This window comes from Neofelis nebulosa, chromosome 8 (assembly GCF_028018385.1).
Source record: "Neofelis nebulosa isolate mNeoNeb1 chromosome 8, mNeoNeb1.pri, whole genome shotgun sequence".
Classification (NCBI taxonomy): Eukaryota; Metazoa; Chordata; class Mammalia; order Carnivora; family Felidae; genus Neofelis; species Neofelis nebulosa.
The window spans coordinates 136,509,999-136,534,436 of NC_080789.1; the positions used below are offsets into that span (position 1 = coordinate 136,509,999).

Sequence of the window (24,438 nt, forward strand, 5' to 3'; positions counted from 1 at the left end):
AGGAGCCTTAAAAATGACAGAGTCAAGGGGTGCCTGGGTGGCTCGGTCAGTTAAGCGTCCGACTTCAGCTCAGGTCATGATCTCGCGGTCCGTGAGTTCGAGCCCCGCGTCGGGCTCTGTGCTGACCGCTCAGAGCCTGGAGCCTGTTTCAGATTCTGTGTCTCCCTCTCTCTGTGCCCCTCCCCTGTTCATGCTCTGTCTCTCTCTGTCTCAAATAAATAAATGTTTAAAAAAAAAATGACGGAGTCGAAGCTCCTCCGTGGACTGTTCCTCACCGCAGATCTTCCTGTGGCTCCCTCCTTCCCCACCTTTCTTATCTTCGTCACTTCCGACCCGCTGATCTTCTACTTCTTTTTTCCTTCCTGCCTCCCTCCCTCCCTCCCTGCTTTTCTCCCTTCCTTCCTTCCTTCCTTCCTTCCTTCCTTCCTTCCTTCCGTCCTCCCTCCCTCCCTCCCTCTCTCCCTCCCTTCCTCCTTTCTTCCTCCCTCCCTCCCTTCCTCCTTTTTCTCCTTCCTTCCTTCCTCCCCTCCCTCCTTCCTCCCTCCCTCCTCCTTTTCCTCCTTCCTCCCTTCCGCCCTCCCTTCCTCCTTTTCCTCCTTCCTCCCTTCCTCCCTCCCTCCCTCCTCCTTTTCCTCCTTCCTTCCTTCCTTCTTTCCTCCTTTTCCTCCTTCCTCCCTTCCTCCTTTTCCTCCTTCCTTCCTTCCTTCCTCCTTTTCCTCCTTTTCCTCCTTCCTCCCTCCCTTCCTCCTTTTTCTCCTTCCTTCCTTCCTCCCCTCCCTCCTTCCTCCCTCCCTCCCTCCCTCCTCCTTTTCCTCCTTCTTCCCTTCCTCCTTTTCCTCCTTCCTTCCTTCCTCCTTTCCTCCTTTTCCTCCTTCCTCCCTTCCTCCCTCCCTTCCTTCTTTTCCTCCTTCCTCCCTTCTGCCCTCCCTTCCTCCTTTTCCTCCTTCCTCCCTTCCTCTCTCCCTTCATTCTTTTCCTCCTTCCTCCCTTCCATCCTCCCTTCCTCCTTTTCCTCCCTCCTTCCTCCCTCCCTCCCTCCTCCTTTTCCTCCTTCCTCCCTTCCTCCTTTTCTTCCTTCCTTCCTTCCTTCCTTCCTTCCTTCCTTCCTTCCTTCCTCTTTTTCCTCCTTTTCCTCCTTCCTTCCTTCCTCCTTTCCTCCTTTTCCTCCTTCCTCCCTTCCTCCCTCCCTTCCTTCTTTTCCTCCTTCCTCCCTTCCGCCCTCCCGTCCTCCTTTTCCTCCTTCCTCCCTTCCTCTCTCCCTTCATTCTTTTCCTCCTTCCTCCCTTCCATCCTCCCTTCCTCCTTTTCCTCCCTCCCTCCTCCTTTTCCTCCTTCCTCCCTTCCTCCTTTTCCTCCTTCCTTCCTTCCTTCCTTCCTTCCTTCCTTCCTTCCTTTTCCTCCTTTTCCTCCTTCCTCCCTTCCGCCCTCCCTTTCTCCTTCCTCCCTTCCTCCCCTCCCTCCCTCCTGCCTCCCTCCCTCCCTTCTTCCTTCCAAGACTGATCATAATGCCAGGAGTTCTGTGTACTAGCCTGATGGTCTCTTTCAGTATTCTCCTCTGTTTCTTCACAGTACTTGTACTCTGTGCTTTAAAAACCTTACCTTGTGTTGTGTTTAGGACAGGTCTGCTGGGCCATTTAATAAATTATGTGGCCGAGTGTCCTTCCCTCCAGACACGCACTGCCAGGCTATAGCAGAGAGCTTCCTCCTGTGCCCTTGAGCTGCTCTCCTCACACGTCTCCCCACGAAGGCATGTCGTTGGCCTACTGTTCTTACACCTTTCGTGGCGGGGAGAGCTTCAAAGCGGACTCCGCTTTCTCCTGCGGTCAAGACTAGTGAGGGGGCCAGGACGTGGCGGTGGAGCCCCCCCGGTGCCCTGCGTGCTGCCCTCCTGCCTCTCCACATCCGTCGGACCTACTGACACCTGTCTGTCTGTCCCTGGAGGCCCTAAGGATCAGAGGGATGGTCACGAGGGGCAGAGTCTCGGAGGAAATAGAAACGACAGCACCCCAGAAACGCAGGTGTCCCACTAGACCCCAGCCATTGCGTCAAATCTTAGGGCCGCCTTCTGCCTCTGTTTTCGGTAGGCCAGTATCTCCGCATGTTCGGTGCGTCCTTGTGAGAGAAGAGTCGTGTGAACAATCGCCCTCACGTGTGGACCGACTCCAGACAAGCCAGGATCTTGGTCCGGGCTGGGGCTGTGAGGTCCAAACAGCTTGTTTTCCACATCACCCCAAAAATCCCACCGGGCGGGGCGCCTGGGCGGCTCAGCCGGTTAAGTGTCCGACTCTTGGCTTCTGCTCAGGTCGTGGTCTCACAGCTCGTGAGTTCGCGCCCCGCTCTGCAGGGCCCGCTCTCGCCTTTTGCTTTCCCGTATTTGCACGCCGGCCAACACACAGCGGGCACAGCTGGCCCTCACGGCCTTCAGGCCCCGCTACGGAACCAGTCCCCCCCCCCCCCCCCGTGCACGTCCTCTGCGTCCTGCTCAGAGCTCAGCAGCCGCCAGCACAGGGCTGCCTCCGCCCTGCCTCTCCTTCTCCACCTGCCACAGACCGGGATCCTTTAAAGAAGGACAACCCTCGAGACCACGGCTGAGGGAAAGAGAGGGAGCAGGATGGGGCCGGGGAGGGACCATGGCCCCCGGTGTCTCCGGAGTCAGAATGGCCCCCGTGGTGGTTCCGCATCGGGCCCGAGTGGATGGACGCTTCTGCCCCACTGCAGTCACTCCCCGGGAGCGGAGGGGGCCGCAGCTCCTGCAGCTGGGGGGACCCTCTGGGGGCCAGCGGTGCGGGCCAGCTGTGAGCAGCTCTGCCAGCGACGGGGGCATCGCGGCATCCGCCCTGTGCCAGGACACGGTGGCCCCCACCAGGCCTCCCCAGCCCGCGCACCTTCCCCCCACCGGCTCCCCATCCTCCCCCCCCCCCCCCCGTCGTGGCTTTTCAATAGAGCTGTTCCAGAAGGGCAGGGAGGGGAGAGCATTCCTTCGCTGGCAAACCATCCTGTAATTCTGTTTTCGCAAATTTATTTTTTTTATTTTTTTATTTTTTAAATTTTTTTTTTTCAACGTTTATTTATTTTTGGGACAGAGAGAGACAGAGCATGAACGGGGGAGGCGCAGAGAGAGAGAGGGAGACACAGAATCGGAAACAGGCTCCAGGCTCTGAGCCATCAGCCCAGAGCCTGACGCGGGGCTCGAACTCACGGACCGCGAGATCGTGACCTGGCTGAAGTCGGACGCCCAACCGACTGCGCCACCCAGGCGCCCCTGTTTTCGCAAATTTAAATTCGCGTTTCCTAACCGCGAAAGGTTTGCAGACACGCCTGCTTCCCCGGAGTCGTCCCGAACTAGAAGGGAAGAAAAAGCCGCCCCTTCGCCATTTCCCATGGACGCTTGTTCTTGTCCCCTTAACATCCCTCTAACGTGTTTCTGGAAGCCTTTGCTTTGGAATTTGGAGGCCTGGGAACATCTGTCTTTGGGCCCTACTTACATGGTTTGAAATCGGACCCCAGTTTTCACATTTGTCCTGCTTTTTTTTACTTTAAAATCATTTTATGGGGTGCCTGGGTGGCTCAGTCGGTTAAGCATCCGACTTCGGCTCAGGTCATGATCTCGCGGTTCGTGAGTTCAAGCCCCTCGTCAGGCTCCGTGCTGATGGCTGGAGCCTGTTTCAGATTCTGTGTCTCCCTCTCTCTGCCCCTCCCCTGTTCATGCTCTGTCTCTCTCTGTCTCAAAAATAAATAAACGTTAAAAAAAATCATTTTACTTATTTTCACTTTTTTTTTTGCTTTTTTGAAGTTTATTTACTTATTTTTGAGAGAGAGACAGTGTGTGCACGGGCACAGGGGAGGGGCAGAGGGGGTGGATGGAGAGGATCCCAAGCAGGTGCCCCAATGTATCATTTTATTATTTTTTTTAAGAGACTTCAAGAATCTTGATATTGAGCTCTTTAAAGGTGGGCACCCTAGGGCTACCAAAATTGTGGTGGGAGGGGTGCCGGGGGACTCAGTCGGTTAAGCATCCGACTTCGGCTCAGATCACGATCTCGAAGTTTGTGGGTTCGAGCCCCACGTTGAGCTCTGTGCTAACAGCTCAGAGCCTGGAACCTGCTCGTGCGCTGGCTCTCTCTCTCTCAAAAATAAATAAACATTAAAGAAGTGTTAAAAATCGTAGTGGGAAAAAACTTCCAGGGACGTCACATCCGTGGCATATTTTTATTCTGCCTCCCCCAGAGCCTTAGCGGTATGCTGTGTCCGCAGAATTGTGCTGGCTTTATTATGAAGCGTGACGAAAGCCATGAGCAAAAACTAGCCACAGGTGAATCACAGAGCCCTCCTCAGGGCTGGGGCTGCCTTCCTACATCGGGGGTCAAGGGAGGGCCTAGAAGGATCAACAGTTGTTCAGGGCTGTGTGATTTAAAGCATGATCTTATCTACAAAGAATTGCTTTTTAGTTCTTCCTACACGGAAAGCCATGCTTGGCACTTCAGAGAAATATAACAGCAATCAGTATAGAAGGGCTGGGATTAGGAAGACCAGAGAATGAACACAAAGGCCAGATTTTTCAAGTTAGAATTTAATTTTTTTGGCTATGGATACTGTACAAGAAATGATATCGCGAGGGGGTAGTATTCTCCCGGCCTTCAGAAGCATAGAAAGAAAACCAAGCTGAAATAAACCCAGAATCAGTTTATCCTGTTTATTTCTATCACTGCATTATTCTCAGGGAACCAGATCTAGGTTTTGAGTGTAATATTTAAAAAAAAATTTTTTTTCACATTTATTTAATTTTGAAAGAGTGTGAGTGGGGGAGGGGCAGAGAGAGGGAGACACGGAATCCGCAGCAGGCTCCAGGCTCCGAGCTGTCAGCACAGAGCCCGATGCGGGGCTCGAACTCACGAACCGCGAGATGGTGACATGAGCTGAAGTCGGACGCTCAACCGACTGAGCCCCCGGGTGCCCACCGAACACAGTATTTTATTTGCAAATTACAAAAGCGATGCTCTCCTTACGTTACGCTGCTTGCACGAACTGCGTGGTATTCCCACTGTTTTGTGGCAGACTTTTGGAAACCCCGAAACACAAATGGGCTCTGCAGGTTTGGGAGGTTTGGCCCATCTCAAGTGCAAGGGCAGCATTGGCCTACTCGGTGGTTCATGCCTCTGGATTTTGGCCTAGTTTCCAAAGACTAACGCGAGTGTCACCTGCCAGGGAGCCTGCTGTTCTCCTGGAAAAGAAATTGTTGTGTGAGATTTCAGCTTGAAATAGGGTGTGCATGAAGGGCACGGTTGAAGAGGCCCCACGGTTTTGATGACTTCTTCGTGTAGGTGGACTCTTGAGTTCCGCGATACGTCAGCTAAGACGCTGCCAGCTGAGAAGTTTATAATTGTTTTGTACCAGGGATATTTTAAAAAATGTGCTGACAGGTGATTCATCCAAGTGCTCGGAAGAGCCAGGCATTACTTACGTCATCACTGCCGTAAATATTTGGACCAGGGCTTTGGGGCCCATTTTTGAAGAACAATCCATCCACCCTGCTTTCTAGAAGAAACGGTCTCTATTCTTTTGTCAGTGGCTTCACCGCCTGTGGTTTTCCTTGGGCAGGATAAAGTTCTTTTTCCTCAAAAGCGATGAGCAACACGAGACCATGTCTGGATTCCGGAAGCATTCTGGAACGTTCCATCACGTATCCCACAGAGAGAAGGTGCTAAGCAGACATCTTTGTGGAGGGGATTCTGTTACAGCCCTCAGTCACGGGCGCTGGGCACGATGCTGGGCTTCCTTAAAAATGCCGTGGTGAGCTCGGAAGGCAAGATAAAAACAAATAGCCCGCAAGTCCCACACGCTGTGCGATTTGTTGTTAGGAAATAAAGGGGCTGCTTTTGGAATCCGCCGTACAGAACAGGTCTGAGTAACTGTGTGGCCTCATCGTTGCTTTTCCTTTCTTCCTTCTAGATACAGAGGCAAAACCTACAGGGCCGTGGCCAAGATCGTGCGGACGTCCGACCAAGTAGCGGATTTCTGCCGGCGGGTCTGTGCCAAGCTGGAGTGCTGCCCAAATTTGTTCAGTCCCGTGCTGGTTTCCGAAAACTGCCCAGAGAACTGCTCCATTCACACCAAAACCAAGTACAGTAAGTACAAACTACGAAAACGACACGGGTGTCTGGGCTTAAACCGTGGGGTAAGGGACTTGGTCTTTTTTGTTTTTTTTTTTTTTTAACAACAACACACTGAGGAGTGCTTTTCCACGGGAATTGCCACGGAAGAATTAAGATTCGCCGTGGTACGTGCTCACGTGTCTCCAGCCCAGGGGAAGGCAGGGACGGGCTGATTGACCCCAGTACGAATTCGCAGCGGCAGGCATTGCCCAGGAAGAAGTGAGAGTGCGTGTGCCGTGACTTTCAGGCGATTGGCTGGGTTTGGAAATGCTCTGGCTGGAAGGAGGGCTGGAGAAAGGCCTCAGCTCTGGCCTTTGTCTGCATGCCCTGTAGCTGTCTCCAGACACCTGCACCTCGGATTATCTCGAGCTCTGCTGACTCCCCCATCCCCGCTTCTGCTCTTGCAACGTCTCCCCTGGGTTATCTCTGACCTGGGAGTGGCTGCATCCCCATCACGGTGGCCTGGAGCTCTGTTCCACCGCCAGCCCACGTTCCAGCTGCCAGGATCCCACACCAGGCCCTCTGGAGTGTGGTCAGTGCTCCGGGAGCCCCAGCCAGTTGGGACTGATCGGCTTGTGTGTCCAAACCAGGAATTTGCACATCCTTGAGACACCGCTCTGAGTGTGAATTTCCTTGTAGTGTTCTCTCTGTATGTGCGTGTATATTCTGAATCCTGTTGTCCACTCCATCCCTGCTATAAGTCAGCGCCCTCCTCCGTCAGCTTGGAGCACACAGCCTCCACCCTCGTGCATGGGGAGGCGAAGGCATGTTTGTAGGGCCTGGTGAGGTCACCGTCCTGTCCGGAGACGCCTCATGTTACCTTTGGCGGGAGGAGGGACTCCCTGAAGCAGGCTTCTCATTAGCAGAAGCTTCCAGATCAGAAAGGACCTGACTGAGAGCTAAACCTGGCCTTGAATGTTGACCTTAAAAAATGGGCTTCTGTACACTTCCGGATCAGGGGAACAAGAGGGAAGAAGCGGGTTACTACAGCTCAAATTAAGCACGACCAAAACGACTTACAGATTTTTCTGGGTCTGGTATGATAGGACGTCGAAATTCTAAGATCGCTGGGGCAACTTAGAGTAAAGCCTGCTACAGGCTGAACCGATGCTCCAGGCGGAAGTGATAAACCGAGGCTCAGGGAGAACTGAGAGCAGAAAGGTCTGTGGTCACCCAGTGTGATCTCACGGCTCCCCAAGTGTGCCACACTTGGTTTATGTCTGGCAAAACTGCTCTGATTCCTAGCATCTGGCTTCTAGAAAGCCAGACTGCACCAGACTTGTCTTGCCCGCATGCGTGAACAAATGCTTACCCACTTGTAACCGGTATCTAGGAGTAACCATGAGGCAGTGATCTCGCTGCTTGGTCCCACTGGTCTGGTGTTGCATGTGAGGAAACTGAGGTCCGGGGCCAGACTTTTCCGTAGGAATACAGCAGCGTGGAAACGTATGGAAACCACAGCTCCGTCAAAGATCACGTGCTTCACCGTAACCCCAGGAGCTGTGTGTTTTGGTGTTCTTCTTAGCTCCTTCCAACCATAGATAAAAGTTCCTTTTCTGCATTTGTTTTTTTTTTAAATGCTTATGTATTAATTTTGAGCAAAGGGGGAGGGGCAGAGAGAGAGAGAGAGAGAGAGAGAGAGAGAGGAGAGAGAATCCCAAGCAGGCTCCACCCTGTCAGCACAGAACCCGTCATAGGGCTCGACCCCATGATCCATGAGATCGTGACCTGAGCCGAAATCAAGAGTCGGACGCTTAACCGATTGAGCCCCCCCGCAGGTGCCTGTCTGCGTTTGGTTCTTTATGGAATAATGGGGGGCTATCTTGTGGGACATGTGAGATTTTCAGCGGTGAGTCTTGATTGGGATTGTAATTGAAAACTGGATCCTTAACTAATCTTAATGAGTTGATCACACATTTAATTTATAAAATTTATCAATCATTATTGAAAGTTGGTAGATAATTTTCTAATGGGTGCTCTAAGTGTTAATGCAGACACACACCAAGACCGGGGTCAGTTTCTGCTGCGGCCTCTCTCTTTGGGCTTGCCAGTGGCTGTCTTCTCTGTCCCCACGTGGCCTTCCCTCCGTGTGCACATTCTGAGTGTCTGTTCCTCTTCTTGTAAGCACACTGGTCCTGTGGATTAAGGCCCCGTTCTTCTGACCTCATTTACCTTAATCTCCTCCTTAAAGGTCTCCTCTCCAAATACAGTCACATGGGGGGTTAGGGCTCTAACGTTTGAATTTTCAAGACTGTCAGTAACACCCTCAGGATATGAGGGCATTGGAGGAACGTTCCTCCTGTGGAGGAAACAGGGAAACCTGAGGTGTACGTGAGATGTCGGATTTTATTGTTCCCAATGAAAGAATGATCCTTCTCTTCTCTTCTTTCTCTCCTCCCCATCTTTCTCTTGTCTCTCTACTGTCTTTCTCTGTCCACATTCGTACGCGTGCGGGACCTTTAAAAAATGTTTTTGATCCTCTGACCCCTTGCAGCCTATTATTACGGAAAGAGGAAGAAGATCGTGAAACCCCCCATTGGGGAAGCCAGTGTCGAGAGCGGACCCCCAAAGCCAGCCAGACGCAGGAAACGGCGAAAATCCATCTTTGTGCAGAAGAAGCGCAGGTCTTCTGCCGTGGACTTTGCCGCCGGCTCGGGGGAGGTACGTCCTGCTCAAAGCACCTCCCTGCGTTTGACAGAGCTCACGGCCCCGACCGGCCCCTGTGGCTGCTCACGGCCAAGGCCGTGGCTCCGAGTTTACCGGGAGCCCTGACTCTTCCTCGCGGAAAGCAGGTGCAGCCACTCAGCCACGTGGCCTGGGAGGGGGCTGCGACGGGGACCGAGGCGGGGATGGCGGGGTGGGTCAGCCGGGGGATGGGGGGAGAAGCCTCCCTTCAGCGCCTGCCCTTGGCCCCAGGAGAGCGAGGAGGAGGACGCAGACGCCATGGATGAGGACACGGGGAGCGAGGAAACCGGCTCCGAGCTCCGCGACGACCAGACAGACACCTCTTCCGCCGACGTCCCCTCCACGCGGCCCCGGAGAGCCGTCACCCTGAGGAGCAACTCGGAGCCCGAGCGCCGGCCGCCCGTGGAGAGGCCGAGAAGGGGCCGGAGGGTGCAGGCTACCTCCTGTGCCGAGGGCGGGGAGCAGGGCGCGGCCGGCGGCCAGGACCCTGCAGAGGTGAGGCCCACGGGCCCCCGGCCGGCTTGTTGGGGGGTGGGGGGCTGCCACAACATGTTGAAGGTCAAGACCTTGATTCGGGGGTCCCTGTGAAAATACCAAAATTGGGGCACCTGGATGATTCAGTCGGTTAAGTGTCCGACTTCGGCTCAGGTCGTGATCTCACGGCTCACGAGTCCTGAGTTCAAGCCCCGCATCGGGCCCCTCGCGGGATGTGCAGAGCCTGCTTGGGATTCTCTCTCCTCCTCTCTCTCTAGCCCTTCCCTGCTCACGTGTCTCTCTAAGTAAACAAATAAACATTAAAGAAATTTTTAAACTAAAATACTAAAAGCAGTGGCAGCAGCTCCAGCGTGGTTCCCACATCCGGGCACAAGGCCTGGTGACGTCTGGAGTGGAGTTCAGAGGGAAGTCATGGCACCTTTTTCTCTGGAAGGTTTCACGGCCTCGAAGGATTCTCGTCAGGAGGACAGACATAATAAGTCCTCAAGGTCCCCTGAACAGCAGGCTTTCCCTTCACGGAGGGGCCTCTGTGATGCTGTAAAATGTGAAATCAGTGTATCCGGTCTTCCCCACACCTGCTCAGCTGGAGGGCCATCCGCACCATTGTCCCCAAAAGAAATGGGGAAAACCTGGCTGTCTCCTGTGCGTTCTCATACGCCCCACACCATCTCTCCTCAGTCGGAGACGCATCCTGGCTAAGCAGGCCCAAGATGTCCCGATGAACTTGGTTTTCAGCAACTGCTCCCACTGTGCCTTTGTTTGTTTGTTTAACCTCTAAAGGCACACAAGTCATTGGAGACAAAGTCACAACCCAGATGAATTGCTAAGAAAGTCCCTAGAGACCGGCAGTTTCTGTGGGCCGTCCAGGTGCCCGGGGAGAGGCCAGAGGGAGGAGGAAAGTCCGGCTCGGGCCCACGGGGTTTCCTGAGCGTCCGTGCAGGGATGAAAGGACCTCCTTACCCCTTCCCCCATCAGGAAACAAAGCAAGAGGAGGAGGACAGGCTGGTTCTGGAGAGCAACCCTCTGGAGTGGACGGTGACCGACGTGGTGAGGTTCATCAAGCTGACGGACTGCGCCCCCCTGGCCAAGATCTTTCAGGAACAGGTGCGCTTGCCCTCCTGCTGCATTCGTGACGTTTTGTTTGCTCTTCTGATTGAGCTGGCTTTCTGGGACCCGGCTCTGGCAGGGGAGAGGGTGCCTCCCTGTTACTGTGGGGGAAGAGGTGGGTGGCAACCCAGGTGCACACGTGATCCCCCCTGACACCTCTGCGGGGGGCTCCTTGCTGTCGAGGAAGTCCCCACTTGGTTTTCCCAGATAATCCCTTGTGGGGGTGCTGGGGGCCTGGGGTCATCTGGGCAGACTGGACATCAGGGCCCCTCGCCCGGCCTTTGCTGCTCTTGGAGGCGGGGGTTCTCTGTCCTCCAGGAAGGCCATTCTTGTCTAAAAGGTTTCTGTCTGCCGAGGCTCCCTTTTCCTCAGTCCTTTGGCTGAAAAGAGCAGGCTTCCGTGGGGCCCCTTTTCCTCCTGCACATTGGCATTTCGTGGGTTGCAAGCTTCTTTAGCAATCGGTCTTGGCTGCAGAAGGCAGACGCACAACGAGGGCACGCCCCACTGTGCCCCAACTCAGGTCCCCAGGTCCTTGCCGGTCTGCCACCTTCTCTCTGCCATGCGTTTGATTCATAACATTCAGGGCTTTTGTTACATTTAGTAGGAGAAACAGGGAAAGGATGTGTGCTCATCTTCCCAGAGGTGGGAGCCCTTGTCCTGCTGTGTTTCGCGTGATGTTTTCATGTTTTTTTCACTCTTGCATTTGTAAAAATGTCAACAACCCAGGGTATGTTAGGTGCTGTGCCAAAGGATGATGGATGATTGCAAGACGATGGATAGCATCAATCCTTTTTTTTAGTTTTAATTTTTTTAATGTTTATTTTTGAGAGAGAGAGAGAGAGAGAGAGAGAGAGAGAGAGAGGACATGAGCGGGGCGAGGGGGAGGGGACAGAGAGAGAAGGAGACACAGAATCTGAAGCAGGCTCTAGACTCTGAGCTGTCAGCACAGAGCTTCACACAGGGCTCGAACTCATGACCCGCGAGATCATGACCTGAGCCGAAATTGGATGCTAAACCAACTGAGCCACCCAGGCGCCCCGGATAACATCTATCCTTTAATGGTGTTTTGACTCTGCAGGTGAGATGATCGTAATTAGCCGAAACATAAGACATGCTATGAGCCGCGGGAAAAGAGGGATTGGGTTCCATTGCTCCTTAAATGGGTATGGAAACAGGTTGCCCCTCTGGACCTGTGCCACCAGGCTGCCCCCTGGCCTCCCACGGAAGCGCCAGGCGGAGCCCGTGACTTGTGCCGCCGTGTTCCCTCCATGTCTCACGTTGTCTCGCCATGTATAAATATCCGTCTTTCAGGACCTGGCATTAAAAAAAAAAAAATAGCTGTTTGCCATCTAATCAATTAAAGATGTGTCTATCCAGTGCTTTTTTAGATTATGCAGACCGATACTCTGGAAAGAAAGTAACTCAGGCATGAAATCAGGAAGAGAAAAGAAAGGCCTGCACCCAGTGTATCCCCCAGATTTTCTTCCAGGCCCGCTGTGTAAAAAGCAAATTAATGTGGTTCCCAGCTCCTCCTGGGAGAGGGTAGCACTTCAAACATTCAAAGGTTGCCGACCGGTCGACCACCAGAGTCTCCTTGTAGACACCCAGCAAGTGCATGTGAAGGAGCGAGCGGCGGCCACAGGGGAGGGTCACCTTGCTGTGTGACATTATCAGCACTTCCTCTCTGAGGGACCAGAAAAGCAGAAAAGAGGGAAAAGCTGCATCGCATGTAGAGAACTGGGCCATGAGTGTGTCCCTTGGTTCAAAACACACAAACGGGGGGACAGTTACAGCCACCATGAGGGCTGGCACGATTTGGAGCATCTCAGTCCTGAAAACAAGAATAGAGCAGTGGGTTGAACCCCGGCTAAGAGCGTTGCCTAATGCAGCGTTTTCCCAGGCTGGTGTTGGCCCGTAGTGACACCGCGAACAAGGCATTGCATTCGAGTGCGTGCCGCGTGCTGATGACCCAAAGTTTAACGTGTGGATCTCTTTGCTCGTGTGTTCATCCCATGTACATTGACAGGGCATCTGTTTATGGGTTTTAAGATATTCAAAAGGTAGGCGTAGAAGGTGGTATTCTAGATTATCTGCAGTTGTGTTTTCTGTTTTGTTTTGTTTTGTTTGCTTTATTTCATCTGTAGACCCAAATGCCCAGTTTTGACTGAGAAACGCTTTTCCCCTGGGCTCTGGGCAGAACAGAGCACAGAGCTCCCCTGCTCAGTTATGGCTGAGCAGCACTGTGAGAGGCCACCAGGCTCGAGTGGGATTGTTTTTACAGGTTTCTTTTTTTTTTTAAGTTTTTGTTTTAAGACAGGGAACAAGCAGAGGAGGGGCAGAGAGAGAGAGAGAGAGAGAGAGAGAATCCCAAGCAGGTTCCACATTGTCCGTGAAGAGCCTGATACAGGGCTCGATCTCGCGAACCGTTGGATCATGACCTGAGCTGAAACCAAGAGTCAGACGCTTACCCGACTGAGCCACCCAGGCATCCCTACAGCTTTCTAATACTAAGCAAGAAAGTGAAAACAAAGCTGACTTGGGGAAAAGGCTCAAATAGTACAGAAGCTGAGTTATCCTTAATTGTCCTTCTGAGCCCAGCTTATTACGGTTATCTCAGGAAGTTTCCAGTCTTCCCAAGCTAGCATGTCTAAGAAATGAAGCATGTCTGGTATGTTAGCACTTCTAGAACCAGGCAGTGGGCAGGGGCCTGTCTCCCATTTCTCTTCTTATGTTGGTTAAAAGCTTGGTCGTACGTACCTACTTATTTAACTCTTATAGGCAGAAAAATAGGTAAGCTTTTAATTGATAATAGCCTTGCTCTTATTTCAAATTTCTCATTAGGCCTTCCACCCCCACCCCCATCACCATATTACGCTGTTGCCCTTTGTGCTATCTGAAGTGTGTGGGATTCGAGTCCTTTTCCATTCGATCAGGCCCGTAATTACGAATTTTTGTGTGTTTGTTCTATCATCTTTGAGCCCAAGTGCCATGGTCATGATTCGGTGAGGCCTCCAGTGGGTCAGGCCAGCCAAGGCCTCGTGGCCATCCACGAGCTTTTAGGCGGCCCCAAGGAGCCAGCAGGCGGCTCTTCAGCAGCGTGGGAGAAAAATCACAGGGCGGAATGGTGATCGCTACATTCAGAAGCCGTCACAACCCGCTGACACAAAGTATAAACTTCCCATTACTGGAAGGCCCACCTTTAATTCTGAAATGTTACGGCAACAGCTTAAAACATCTACGCTCTGTAATTTCGTGCCGCGAACATGTACATTACACAGTAAAACTCCACACGTCTATAACTGAGAGAAAAAAACCCCCCACAAAACTCTTAAATAAAATATTGCCTCTTTATACACCTCTTATGAAGCAGAGACACCTATAATAAGCAGACTCCCCCAACGAGTGATTCACTTTGATGAAAGAAACTCGGGGTCGTTGACAGCTTATGGACTGTGCTGTCTGCTCTCTGGGTCCGTAGACCTGAATGAATGTCCCTGCTGAGGACCTGCTCCGTACCCTAATAAATTTAATTTTGTGTGTGCTGGGTCTTCTCTTTCCCGTTGAGTGTTTTACCAGGGCTCCTTTGTCAAAAATCAATAGTCTGTTTAGGGTCCTTTTCCGTGTTTCACATACGAGTGATTTGCCTGCAGCCCGGAAGTATGCAAGAGCAGAGCTATAAAAATGAAATCCGCGGCGGGGTCTGTAACTACACGATCAGCGAGGAAGAGCTCACTTCTTTCAAACGAAAACACAGGAAGCCGCCCTCGGGATGCGGGGTGGGCTTCCTTCCCCGGAGCTCACACCAGGTCGGTGAGCCTCGGGCCCGGGCTGGCTTCCGTCCCCCCGCTGTCCCCCGAGCCGTGGGGCCATCTGCGCACGGGAGAGCGTCGGGAGGGGGGGCACCCGCAGCTTCGACGCCCCTGAGCCGCCACTGCGGCCTCTTCCCCTCCCCCCCCCCCCACCCCGCGACCGGCTGATGGTCGGGTGGCTAAATCCAGCCCCTTGCAGCCGGTCGCTTTGGTGTTCAGAAAGCCGGGGCGCCTTTTAATGCTTGGTCACGCATCCGTCTGAAGATGAGAACATGCAGGGCAGGAGATGGGTCGCACAGCGTCAGGGAGGATGGAAAACGAGAACCGAGGACGACAGCCAGAGGCCCCGAGGCGGCTCGGAGCAAACAGGCTGCACAGAACGCCCGCCCTGCCGGAGATACCAGCCGGCTTCCAGGTGACACTCAGGGCGCAAGGTCTCTGCGATCAGTCAGACCGCCTCACCCCAGCCCTCCCGCGACGTTGGTCCTCCTGCACACTCACGTGTGTGCAGACGCATTCGGCCGGGTGTTTCTCCTCGCTCCGCGGTGCCCAGTGCACCGGGGCTGTGCGCGGGGCACCAGAGAACACGAGTCAAGCGCACCGGCCTGTAGGAGGGTCCGTCCAGTCCAGCTGCCCACGCTTACGAAGCTCACACTCAGAGTGTGAACTCTCCACCCCTCAACTGCGGCCTCAAAGCTGAGATCTCTTTATTTATTACTTTTTTTAAGTTTAATTCATTTAACTTGAGGGAGAGTGAAAGTGCGAGCAGGGGAGGAGCAGAGGGAGAGAGAGAGTGAGACAGAATCCCAGGCAGGCTCCACGCTGTCAGCACAGAGCCCCCCTCGGGGCTCGATCTCACAAACCGTGAGATGATGACTCAGCTGAAATCAGGAGCCGGATGCTGAACCAGCTGAGCCACCCAGGTGCTCCAAACCAACTCCTCCTTCTCCTCAGGCACGACACGGGGCAGAAGGAATGAGGGCCTGCAAAGCACTCTCCCATGGGCTCTGCCCATCGGCGGGACGAGTGAATGTGTGTTGGGGTGAGGGTGGAAGGGGCCGGGCTCTGATGAAGGTCCAGAGGCCATCATTATGAACTTGCCCATCATTCTCGTTTGGTTTTTTTCTGCCGGAGCAGCTCTGTGCAACTTCCCCTTGCTGCATGGGCCCCGGAGGCCTGCCGGCCGGGGCAGGAGAACAGGCGATACGGCCCCCGATTCTGGAGGCTTCCAGTCTCCTGGGGCCGATGGGCTCATCAGCAGTCGTCAGCAGCAGTAAGAGCAGGGACTGGTGTGGTCAGAGCAGGGAGGCTGGGGGAGGGATTGCACAGCACCAGGTGATCCGACGTCTCCGGAAGGAGACGGGGGATGTATACAGGGTGCTCCTGAGGTTTGTTCAGCCAAAGAAGAGCACTCACAAGGGCAGGACAGGGAGCGACACGGTTCGGGCCGCGGCCCTGTAGCAGCTGGTGGGTGCGGGGGTCTCATGGGGGCCCGAGAGAGCAGGCGTGGGCGTGCCTGGTGGCTGGTAAATGATACCACCGGCAGATTTTCCCACGAGATGTCCCAGGAAAGAGACCACGTCCTCTGTCCAGCTCTGTAAAATAATTGGGCAGGGTCAGCCCTAATCTCCAGGCCTGACCTTCACGTCAGGCATATTCTGTGACGCCTGTTCGCGCAGGAAATATTCGCGTGTGGATCGCGTGCTGAATGCTGTAGCAGACGCCTTGTGTCCTTGTTCATCCTTCCAGTGACCTTCGAGTTTGACCGGTGGCGATCACCCTGACGGTGGTGGCACAGTTCATTCTAGGATCTCAGGATCGAGCACGGTTATCCCAACAGGCAGGTGGGTGGTGTTCGAGAAATAGTTTATTGAGGCGGATGCGACTCTCCAGAACGGAACTGGCGGGTGAAAGGCACTGTAGCTCCTCCAGGATAAACGCTTCGGCCGTATCGGAAGGAATCTGGAGTGTGGCCTCTAATGTAAGCACTGCATTCACTCCTGGGGTCCGCCCTCCGTCGGCAGAAGCCCTGCTAGGTTTAGAACAGGCGAAGTGAGGGGCCATCGTGAGGTTTCTATTTGGGGATTGCAGACCTCAGCTCGCCCTCCCCGCTAGCTGTGAGTTTTCGTTTTGAGGATATTTGCGGCTCAATGCAGTTGACCCTCACCTTCCTTACTTCTTCCCACGTGAGGTCTCCACAAAAGAATGCGGAGTCTTTGGGGAGCTGAGGACAGCCTGGTGGAGGCACGTCCAGAAATGCTGGAAGTGTGCGTCCCGGCTCACCCGGCGGACGGCACGTCGCTCGGGATGGGAGCCACATGGCTCTGTTCACAGCACCTGTGCTTTAGCCTGAACGTTGAAACCCCTCCCCCCCCACCCCCCACCCCCGCCACCAAACGCATGTGTTGAAATCCTGTCTTCCAAGTTGATGGTGTTAGGAGGTGGGGCCTCCCTTTCAGCCCCTCGTAACTTCCCTACCTGCTAATCCATGCCAATACGTTGTGGCCAAAATCAGCGGGCAGGTGTTCGAATCCTACAATGTGACCTCTCTGCCTAACGCCCTTTGGCGACTTCTGGTCGCACACCTTAGAGGAAGTCCCAGTTTCTTCTCTGGGCCCATCTCAGCTTTACCTTCCGCGTCTCTGCGCCTTCCCTGAATACATGCTTTCCCGAACTACTGGTCTTCCTTGGGTCCCTCCTCCTTTTCATGCGTCTCCTCGGCCCCTTTGGTATAAGTTCAGGCATCGCTGATCCCTGAAACATGTCCTGACTCCTATAAGGCTGGTCACGTTCCCGTCCGTTAGTGCGTATAGTTGTGTCCACGCTTTAATCTCTCTGTATTGTGGTGGTCTGTTCAATGTAATGGCCTCCCTTGAGATTCCTACTCTCCTGGAAGGGAGTCTTTGTTTTGTTTATGCGGTGATCTCAGAGGTCGTCAGAGTGCCTGGCCCTGAGTAGGTGTTCAGGAAACACTTGCTTGTTGAGTCCATAGATAAGTGACATCCTCCACTCAAATGTGTGCGTGCATATGGCAGCCACCTTCACCGACTTGGTCTGTAGAGAGTTCCAGAAGCATTTTAGGGCTGACTTTCAATTATAATTGAATCCGTACGTCCAACGATGGCCATTATACTAAGTGGGTGTGTTTAGAGCACAGTTTTCCCTCCAGAATTTAATATCAGAAAACCACGGGTCCCAGTTCCAATTTGGTCTCTAACAATGTGGTCTTAGGTAGATCAGCCAGCTTTTTTGGCGTTAATTTCCACCTAAAAAAACTTCCCATCTCCTGAAACAAGTTTCTGTTCTGTTCTTCATTGAACGTAATGGTGACGCCACCTCACGTGGTTTTGCAACATCATCCTGGTTCCTCCTCACAGTGTGTTTTTATGAGGCCCGTGATACTCACGAGACTTTGTATCCCGAGGCCTACGCCCTCTCTGTTGAGTTTTGATGGAATATATGTGGCTTTGCCTCTGAAAACGGAGTTGGCTATGCCGGTCCCAGGTCAGCGGCTACCACTGTTTATTTAGTTCATGACCTTGAGCAAGACGCTGTTTCCTGGTACTTTGAGTTTGCTCTCGCTCCGGTCAGAGTAGCATCCGAAGAGACAAAGTAACATACAAGAGGACGATAGAAAAAGGGGAAAGTGGTATAAATGGGGCACCGAAAACTCACGGACACTTTCCTTCATCTCCTACTTTCAGCGTAAATTCAAGACTGATAGGTTTACTTCGGGGTTCGGTAAGGTCCAGTTTGAGTCTTGGTTGAGATGAGGCTCGTGTAATTGAGACATCGGAAGCTGCACTCGCATTGATACTTGTAAAATTAACGCTTAATTTTTACGGCCTCCACACTCAGCAGGGATTAGTGGCACACGGAGGTGGCTTTTGAAACTGATCATGTTGGTCTTCCCAAGGTCAACGCTTTCTGTTTCTTTGCTTTTGATATTTTTAAGACCGCTGAAGACACCGCCATTTTAAGAAAATAAGCTTCTGTGTAGCTCACGATCCACGCTGTCCGAGACCTCACAAGCGCGTGTGCGGTCGCATGACTGTTAAGTCTCTGCGGCTTGTGGCGCCTTGGGTTCCTTGCTTCTCCAGACGGCAGAAGTCTTGGCGCTGAGTTCATTTTATGCTCTCCTCCTACCATGGGCCTGTGTCGTTACCTTGCCTTACTTCCCCTGGAACATGAGAAGCCTCTTACTTCTTCTGGAACACGAAGACTGCCTTGGCGGATAGGAAGAAGGGACTGCACTTCAACTCAGTACCCCAGTCAGACGACGTCTCCATAAATAAACCCAGTTGTGACAGTAGGGGCAGAGATGTCCGTCAGGGTGATCGTGAAGTGTTGGGGCGAGCCTCGGTCCCCTCCTCCCGCGGTGAATGCGACTTCACAGACTCTAATGAACACCTTCCTCGTGTAGACCCCGTGTATGGCTGTAAAGAGCTAACTAACGCAAAGCTGGGAGGGGGGCCTTGTACGCCTCACTCTGGGGGATGTGGGCGTGCAGACGGAGATGTGTGCCATGGTGTGCATCTACGTACCTGAGTTTTCCTCAAGGGAAAACTGTTCTGGGGGGCCGCTCACCTCTACGGCGTCTTCTTGCCCATCCCGATGGTGAAAGTTCAGACCTGGGTAAGAAAGAGAGAGCTGCTTCTTTTCGGAGAGAGCTCTTTTGTAGTGCTCACGTCAAGTCATGGCAGAACACGGGAGGGCCCGGGGCAGGGGGGGGGGGGGGTGCTCTCCCAGCAGGGGGCCATCTCCTTGAGAAGGACGAGATCCTGCAGTGGTTTCCCTCTTCCGCCTCTTCACCCCCACCAGCCACCCCTCACGCCCTTTGGCCCCCAGGACCAAGCCCGCCATGGCAGATACCTTCCCTTGGCGCCCGGTGTCTCGGCTCTAACGTGGCTTTGTTTCCTGGCAGGACATCGACGGTCAAGCGCTCCTGTTGCTGACTCTTCCCACGGTGCAAGAATGCATGGAGTTGAAGCTGGGGCCCGCCATCAAGCTGTGCCACCAGATCGAGAGAGTTAAAGTGGCCTTCTACGCCCAGTATGCCAACTGACGCTGCCCTCTTGGGAGGTGACCCGTTCTCTTGGGATGCGGCGTCCTGGGAAGGTTTCGAGACTGAAGCTTTACTTTGCTGGGCGACGTGCGATGGTGCGTATACAAGACAGGGCCGAAAAGCCAGGAGCGTGGCGGAGCTCTTCACCCCCCAGCCTGTTTGACGTTGCCGCGATTTCAGGCCCGCCCGCTACCACAGCGGTGGCTTCTGGACAGCGTCAGGCGCCGGAGGGCACCGAAGAGCTTCTTGGTACGTCCGCGTCTCCCGTTTCTCCCGCCCGAGTCCAGGCAGCTCCCTGCAGACGCATTTCCTAAACCACGGCCCCGCTTTGCTTTGAAAACCAAGGCGCAGCTGATGTCTTTTTTGGATGTGCCCGAGGAGGGCGCCTGGCTGGGAGGTTTTCTGCAGTCATTACGGATGCTTCTTCCACGGCAATGCACATGTGGCTTTCGCGGCATGAATGTCACCGCGGTCTGATCTTGGTGGCGGCTCATTTCTCAGACGCACTTGCAGGCGCTGTTTCAGGATGTGGTTACAGAAGGATGGGCTAGACCGTCCTCGCCCAGCAGAGGTGCCTTTTAGGAGGAGAGGCGATGAAGTGGTTCTTCCTGAGCGACGGACATCCAGAGCCTGTAGAGGGTTCCGTTTGCAGCCTTTTGTAGAACTTCACGTACTGCTAACGTTCTGATTTAATTGCAACCAGATTGGGGGGTGACTCCTTTAGTCTGTTGGGAAATGCTGAGCTGTGGACTGAAGGCAGAGCTTAATGGCAGGAACGGGAAGAAGCTTCTGGAGGCTTTGAATAAACCATCCCCTCAGAAGGATCCTGTCCTGAATCTCTTGATGAGACTGGCTTCGAGTGCTCCTCCAATGCGCCCGGCCCTGGGACGTCCCAGGAGGCGGGCGTTCCCGACAGGAAGCCCGGCAGTGACCCGGCCCAGCCCCGCTCTTCTTCCTGCTGGCACGGCTGGCCACCAACTGCGATCTTGGAGAATGACCGGATCACTCTGGGACCCCTTGTCCCCATCCTGCTCCTGCTGAGAGTCCCGATCCGCCAGCACGAGACACACACAGTAGGTGAAAAAGAAGCGTGGTCTCCACAACGTGGAGTGTTCCCTGCAGCCCGCCCTGGCTGGGAGGCTGCTGATTTCTGGGGCAGTTTCCGTTAAATCGGTTCAGTCCCTGGAAGAGAGATCTCTGGCTCTGAGAATTGGCTGGGTTTTGGTGACCAGCACCCCCTCTGTGTGTGTGCCTGTGAGGGACCCGGTATGGTCACTCAAACCCAAATGGACTGCTCCCCCCTGCCCTCCCCCCCCCACCCCCACACGCTGCAGCAGGTGTCCAGATGCCTTTCGGAACGTGCGCGAGGAAAACTAAACCTTTAGATGTGTCCGGAGGCCGACACCGAAAGCAGAGGCTGCCCGCCCTTCGGTTACTCCTTTTTACCGTCCACCCTCCATCTTTTCTCCTTGATGAGAGTCTCAGCAGCGGGGGTGACACCATGCGGTGGGCTTCTCAGCCGTCATGTGTCAGCTACGTTTTTAAGGCATGATTTTCTGTCGGATTTCGCAGAGTGTGGCGACTGATGCCGACCTTTGTTATGAACATTCTGTCCTGGCTACCGATGCAGATGGGAAACATATTTTGCAGGTGACTCTTTACTGTCTCCCCGTAGCTGATTTTTGCCACCAAGTTTTAAACATTTGGCAAGTGGCTCTGCCCGGGGCCCTGGGACGGAAGGGCCCCCCGCGTCCCAACCCGGTGCTGCTGGCGGTGTTGTCGGGACGGAAGCGTCCGCGCTGACCGTTGCTCGGCCTGCAGCCAGGCTTCTCTCTCCTGAGCTGAAGCGTGCCCCTCCTCTCGGTCCCCCGCCCCTGCCTTCTCAGCCACATGCTTGCGGCCTTAACCGTGGCTCAACCTGGGGCGCCCGCTGGAAAGGGTGTCCGTTGCGAGGGGTTTGGCATTTTCGCCGCGCTGACTCGTTTAGGACCCTTCACCGTGGCCTTTTCACGCCGAGCTGTTCCCATTGCGCTTGGAACCACGAAGGCATGTAGTGGCTGCAACGTGTCTTTGTACTTTCCGGACGAATGTGACCTTCTCGTGCCCTTTCAAGTAAAGGCGACATGGGAACAAGCAGCTCCTTCCGGGCGTCTCTGGAGCCTCCTCCCCGCCCCCGCCAGAGCTGGAAGGTCCTTCCGCTGGTGGCCCGGCAGGTCACGGCCACCATTGCTGGGGGGCCTCCTGCTCCCCACCGAGGGGCCAGATGCCCAGCACGCTCCTCGTCCTCAGTCTCTGTGTGGCGATCAGTCGCTTCACCCACCACGGTTTTGCGAGTGAGCCGTAAGGATGTCGGGGCTGGAGCCAGAGGCAGAAGACCCAGCCCTGGGGGAACCTTCACGAAGGTCGTGTCCGGGCCACCCGCTGGCCCATCGAGAGCCAGGAAACATTTTAGGACCATGAAGATGCTTTTGCCGGGAGCGTTACCCACGTGCTCCTGAACTTGGCTGCTCTGGGGATTGCCAGTAGCGGGTGTGGCCCACATCAGTAGCGGTTTGGCTCCGGAATGCTAAGGCGTCCGTTTCTCTGTAGGATTTACCCACACCAGCTTCCGTCTCATACCTCGGGCCAATTTGCAAGGAACATTTTATACCGTGTCGTTACTGTGCCTCTTACGGCAGGAAATACTGATTTTACACCTCTTCCCCACGTGCTGCCACAGCCCCAAGCCTAATGTTTCTTGGTTGAAACACCCAACAGGCGATACGCCTCCCTCCCCAGATGCTACAGTTGATGCTCTGTCTCTTTGGTAATACTTTGGGACCAAAGTCCTGCCCTCTGTGTACCGGGGTCCTGCATTACCTCCTGGAGCTGGCCGAGAAGCGTGTTCCCCTCCCGGCCACACGGACACTTTGCAGTCTGCACAGTGTGTGTCACTTGAGAAGCAGAGATGCCACCTCATCTTCCGTGGCGAGAGGCACCACGCGGTCCCATCCAAAGACGAATGGAGTTTGCTCAGCCCCCCCGCCTTGCCGACTGCATTTGGACTGTGTTGGGAAGCTATCCACCCCCCACAACAATATAAACCTGAAAAGAGCAGGCTGGCGCAGTGGACGAACCTCTTTGCTTTTCAAAAAAAAAAAAAAAAAAAAAAAATTAAAACCACCAAAAAACAACAACAACAAAAAAAAACCGGAAACCAGTTTCCTTCACCACGAAGTTGCATAGTACAGAGAACTCACCCGTCACTTTTAAAAGTAAGTTCCTCTGATCAAAGTTTGACTCGCACGCAGTGTTTGAGCTGCACGGCTACTACGGTTGCTTTTCCTTATTTGATCGTATCTGAAAGAACGTTTCCTGTGTTTGCTTTGATTGGTTCCTCGGTAAATTCAGATGACCCCAGCCTTTGCCGCCGCCCCCTCTGACCCTTCCTGTGATCTCTGGAGACTTGATTTGGCTCTGTCTTTGAAGCTTGGTCTGAGTGCCCTAACTTGTCTCTCAGAATTTTGAGTGTTGTTATCAGGCAAGTTCTGAGATCTGCCTTTTATCTTACACCAAACACCTTTCTAAAGAGCCGTTCTCCTTTCGTTTTGCAAGCACTGGGGGTTTGCATACTTCTTTTGTAGAACGCCCATTTCTGTTTCTTTGCTGTACATAGAACTATAAAAACAGTAGCGTTGAAACCTTTGCTGTGGTTTGAGCATCATTGTCATTTTTTGGTGAAGGTGGCGACCCGAGGGTCCACGTACTCTACTGTCTTTAGAACGCTGTGATCGAGTGTGCAATGATTTGAAGGGAAGCGTAATAAATTAAAGTGTCTGTAGTTTTTAAGGAAGAAGTCGTTGAAGACGTGTACATAACGGCCCGTGTCTTTTGGTGCAATAACTAATCGCCAGGAAAAGTTCTGTTTGCAGCCCAATGTTGTCATGATTCTCTTAATCGTCTACCGTTCTTTTCCGTTTCAAAGTCTTCTGGAAATTGCTTTATCCCCTTCCAACTCGGTTGAATATTTAATCTGGTTCTCCTGGCTTTTATCCCTAGAATTGGTTTACAGGTATCCCCACACATGGATGCGATAGAATCGAATCGTGCTATTTCTGACCCACAGAATTTACCCAAGACATTGTCATTGCTGACACGTGACGCTGCTTGGGTGTTCGTTTAAAAGCCACCTGTGGTTCAGGTGATAAAAAGAACCCAAGCAGTTTCCCGGGCGGGTAGTCTTTCCATCTTACTGATCTGTTCTCAGTGCGCCGGCGAGCACGTAGGTCTCTTGTAAACCAGCCCGGAAGCCAGGGCAGTGCTGCAGGTGGACCTAAGGGCTACCCCGGAGGAAAAGGAGAGTCCTGGGACCAACGTTTGCCAAAAAATCTGCTCGCGATGGGGGAATTGGAGACGATTTTTTTTTTGAAACGACAGAAGAGAACAAAATCATCTCATTTGTTGTTTAGAATGGGAAGTAGCATGCTATCTAGAAGCATAAACTGTTCCTAGTCGTGAAAGTCCAAAGTTCTTTTGCTGTTTTACATTCCAGTTTGAGAAGTTTGTACTGAAATTCGATTCATATCTCGTGTGCCGTTCTGGTGTGTCCCAAGGAAAAATTCGTGTTTTCACTTTGGAAATTTGCAGGACAAAGGGCATGTTGTTTGGTTTGCTGTAAGATTGAATTCTGTATATATGTTTTCATGTAAATAAATGAAAATCTATATCAGAGTTATATTTTAATTTTTATTCTAAATGAAAAAAAGACCCTTTTTACTTGAATAAAAATTGTAAGCCACATTGTTAATAAAGTACAAATAAGTTCTACAGTGGTGTTGGTGTCTTTGTATTTAAGGTTACTGAATGTTAGTTTTAGGGTTTGCATTTTGTTCTGGGTTTTTTTTTTTTCTTTTTTCCAGCTTGGCACGAAAGCATACGTTTATAGGGTTTTAATAACTGTGGCTCTGAAAGTCCCACGTGATCGCTTTCAGACTCACCTGCTAGCTTTGGAACTTTCTGTTCAACGTGCTTGTGCTTATCCTTTTTATTAAAATACTACAATACGTCCTACACAGTCACGTGCAGTCTTTCCGTTTTCAGTTTTTGCGGTTCCTCCGTGATCTGGTGCGTTCGGAGGAGGACGGGG

The 24,438-nt window shown here is 53.1% G+C and overlaps 1 protein-coding gene across 10 annotated transcripts in view; it reads left to right on the plus strand.

Moving 5' to 3' along the window:
• The window catches only part of SFMBT2 (Scm like with four mbt domains 2), a 231,323-nt gene extending 207,202 nt beyond the window's left edge, over positions 1-24,121 (plus strand). For 9 of the 10 annotated variants that reach the window (XM_058681954.1, XM_058681953.1, XM_058681959.1 and 6 more), the window contains 5 exons: positions 5,950-6,125; positions 8,647-8,813; positions 9,069-9,332; positions 10,308-10,436; positions 19,173-24,121. In XM_058681954.1, coding sequence (XP_058537937.1) covers positions 5,950-6,125; positions 8,647-8,813; positions 9,069-9,332; positions 10,308-10,436; positions 19,173-19,313 — 877 coding nt within the window. In that variant the 3' untranslated portion in view covers positions 19,314-24,121. The remainder of the gene's footprint in view (positions 1-5,949; positions 6,126-8,646; positions 8,814-9,068; positions 9,333-10,307; positions 10,437-19,172) is intronic. The other variant, XM_058681956.1, reaches the window with a different exon arrangement.
• The last annotated feature ends 317 nt before the right edge of the window (positions 24,122-24,438 follow it).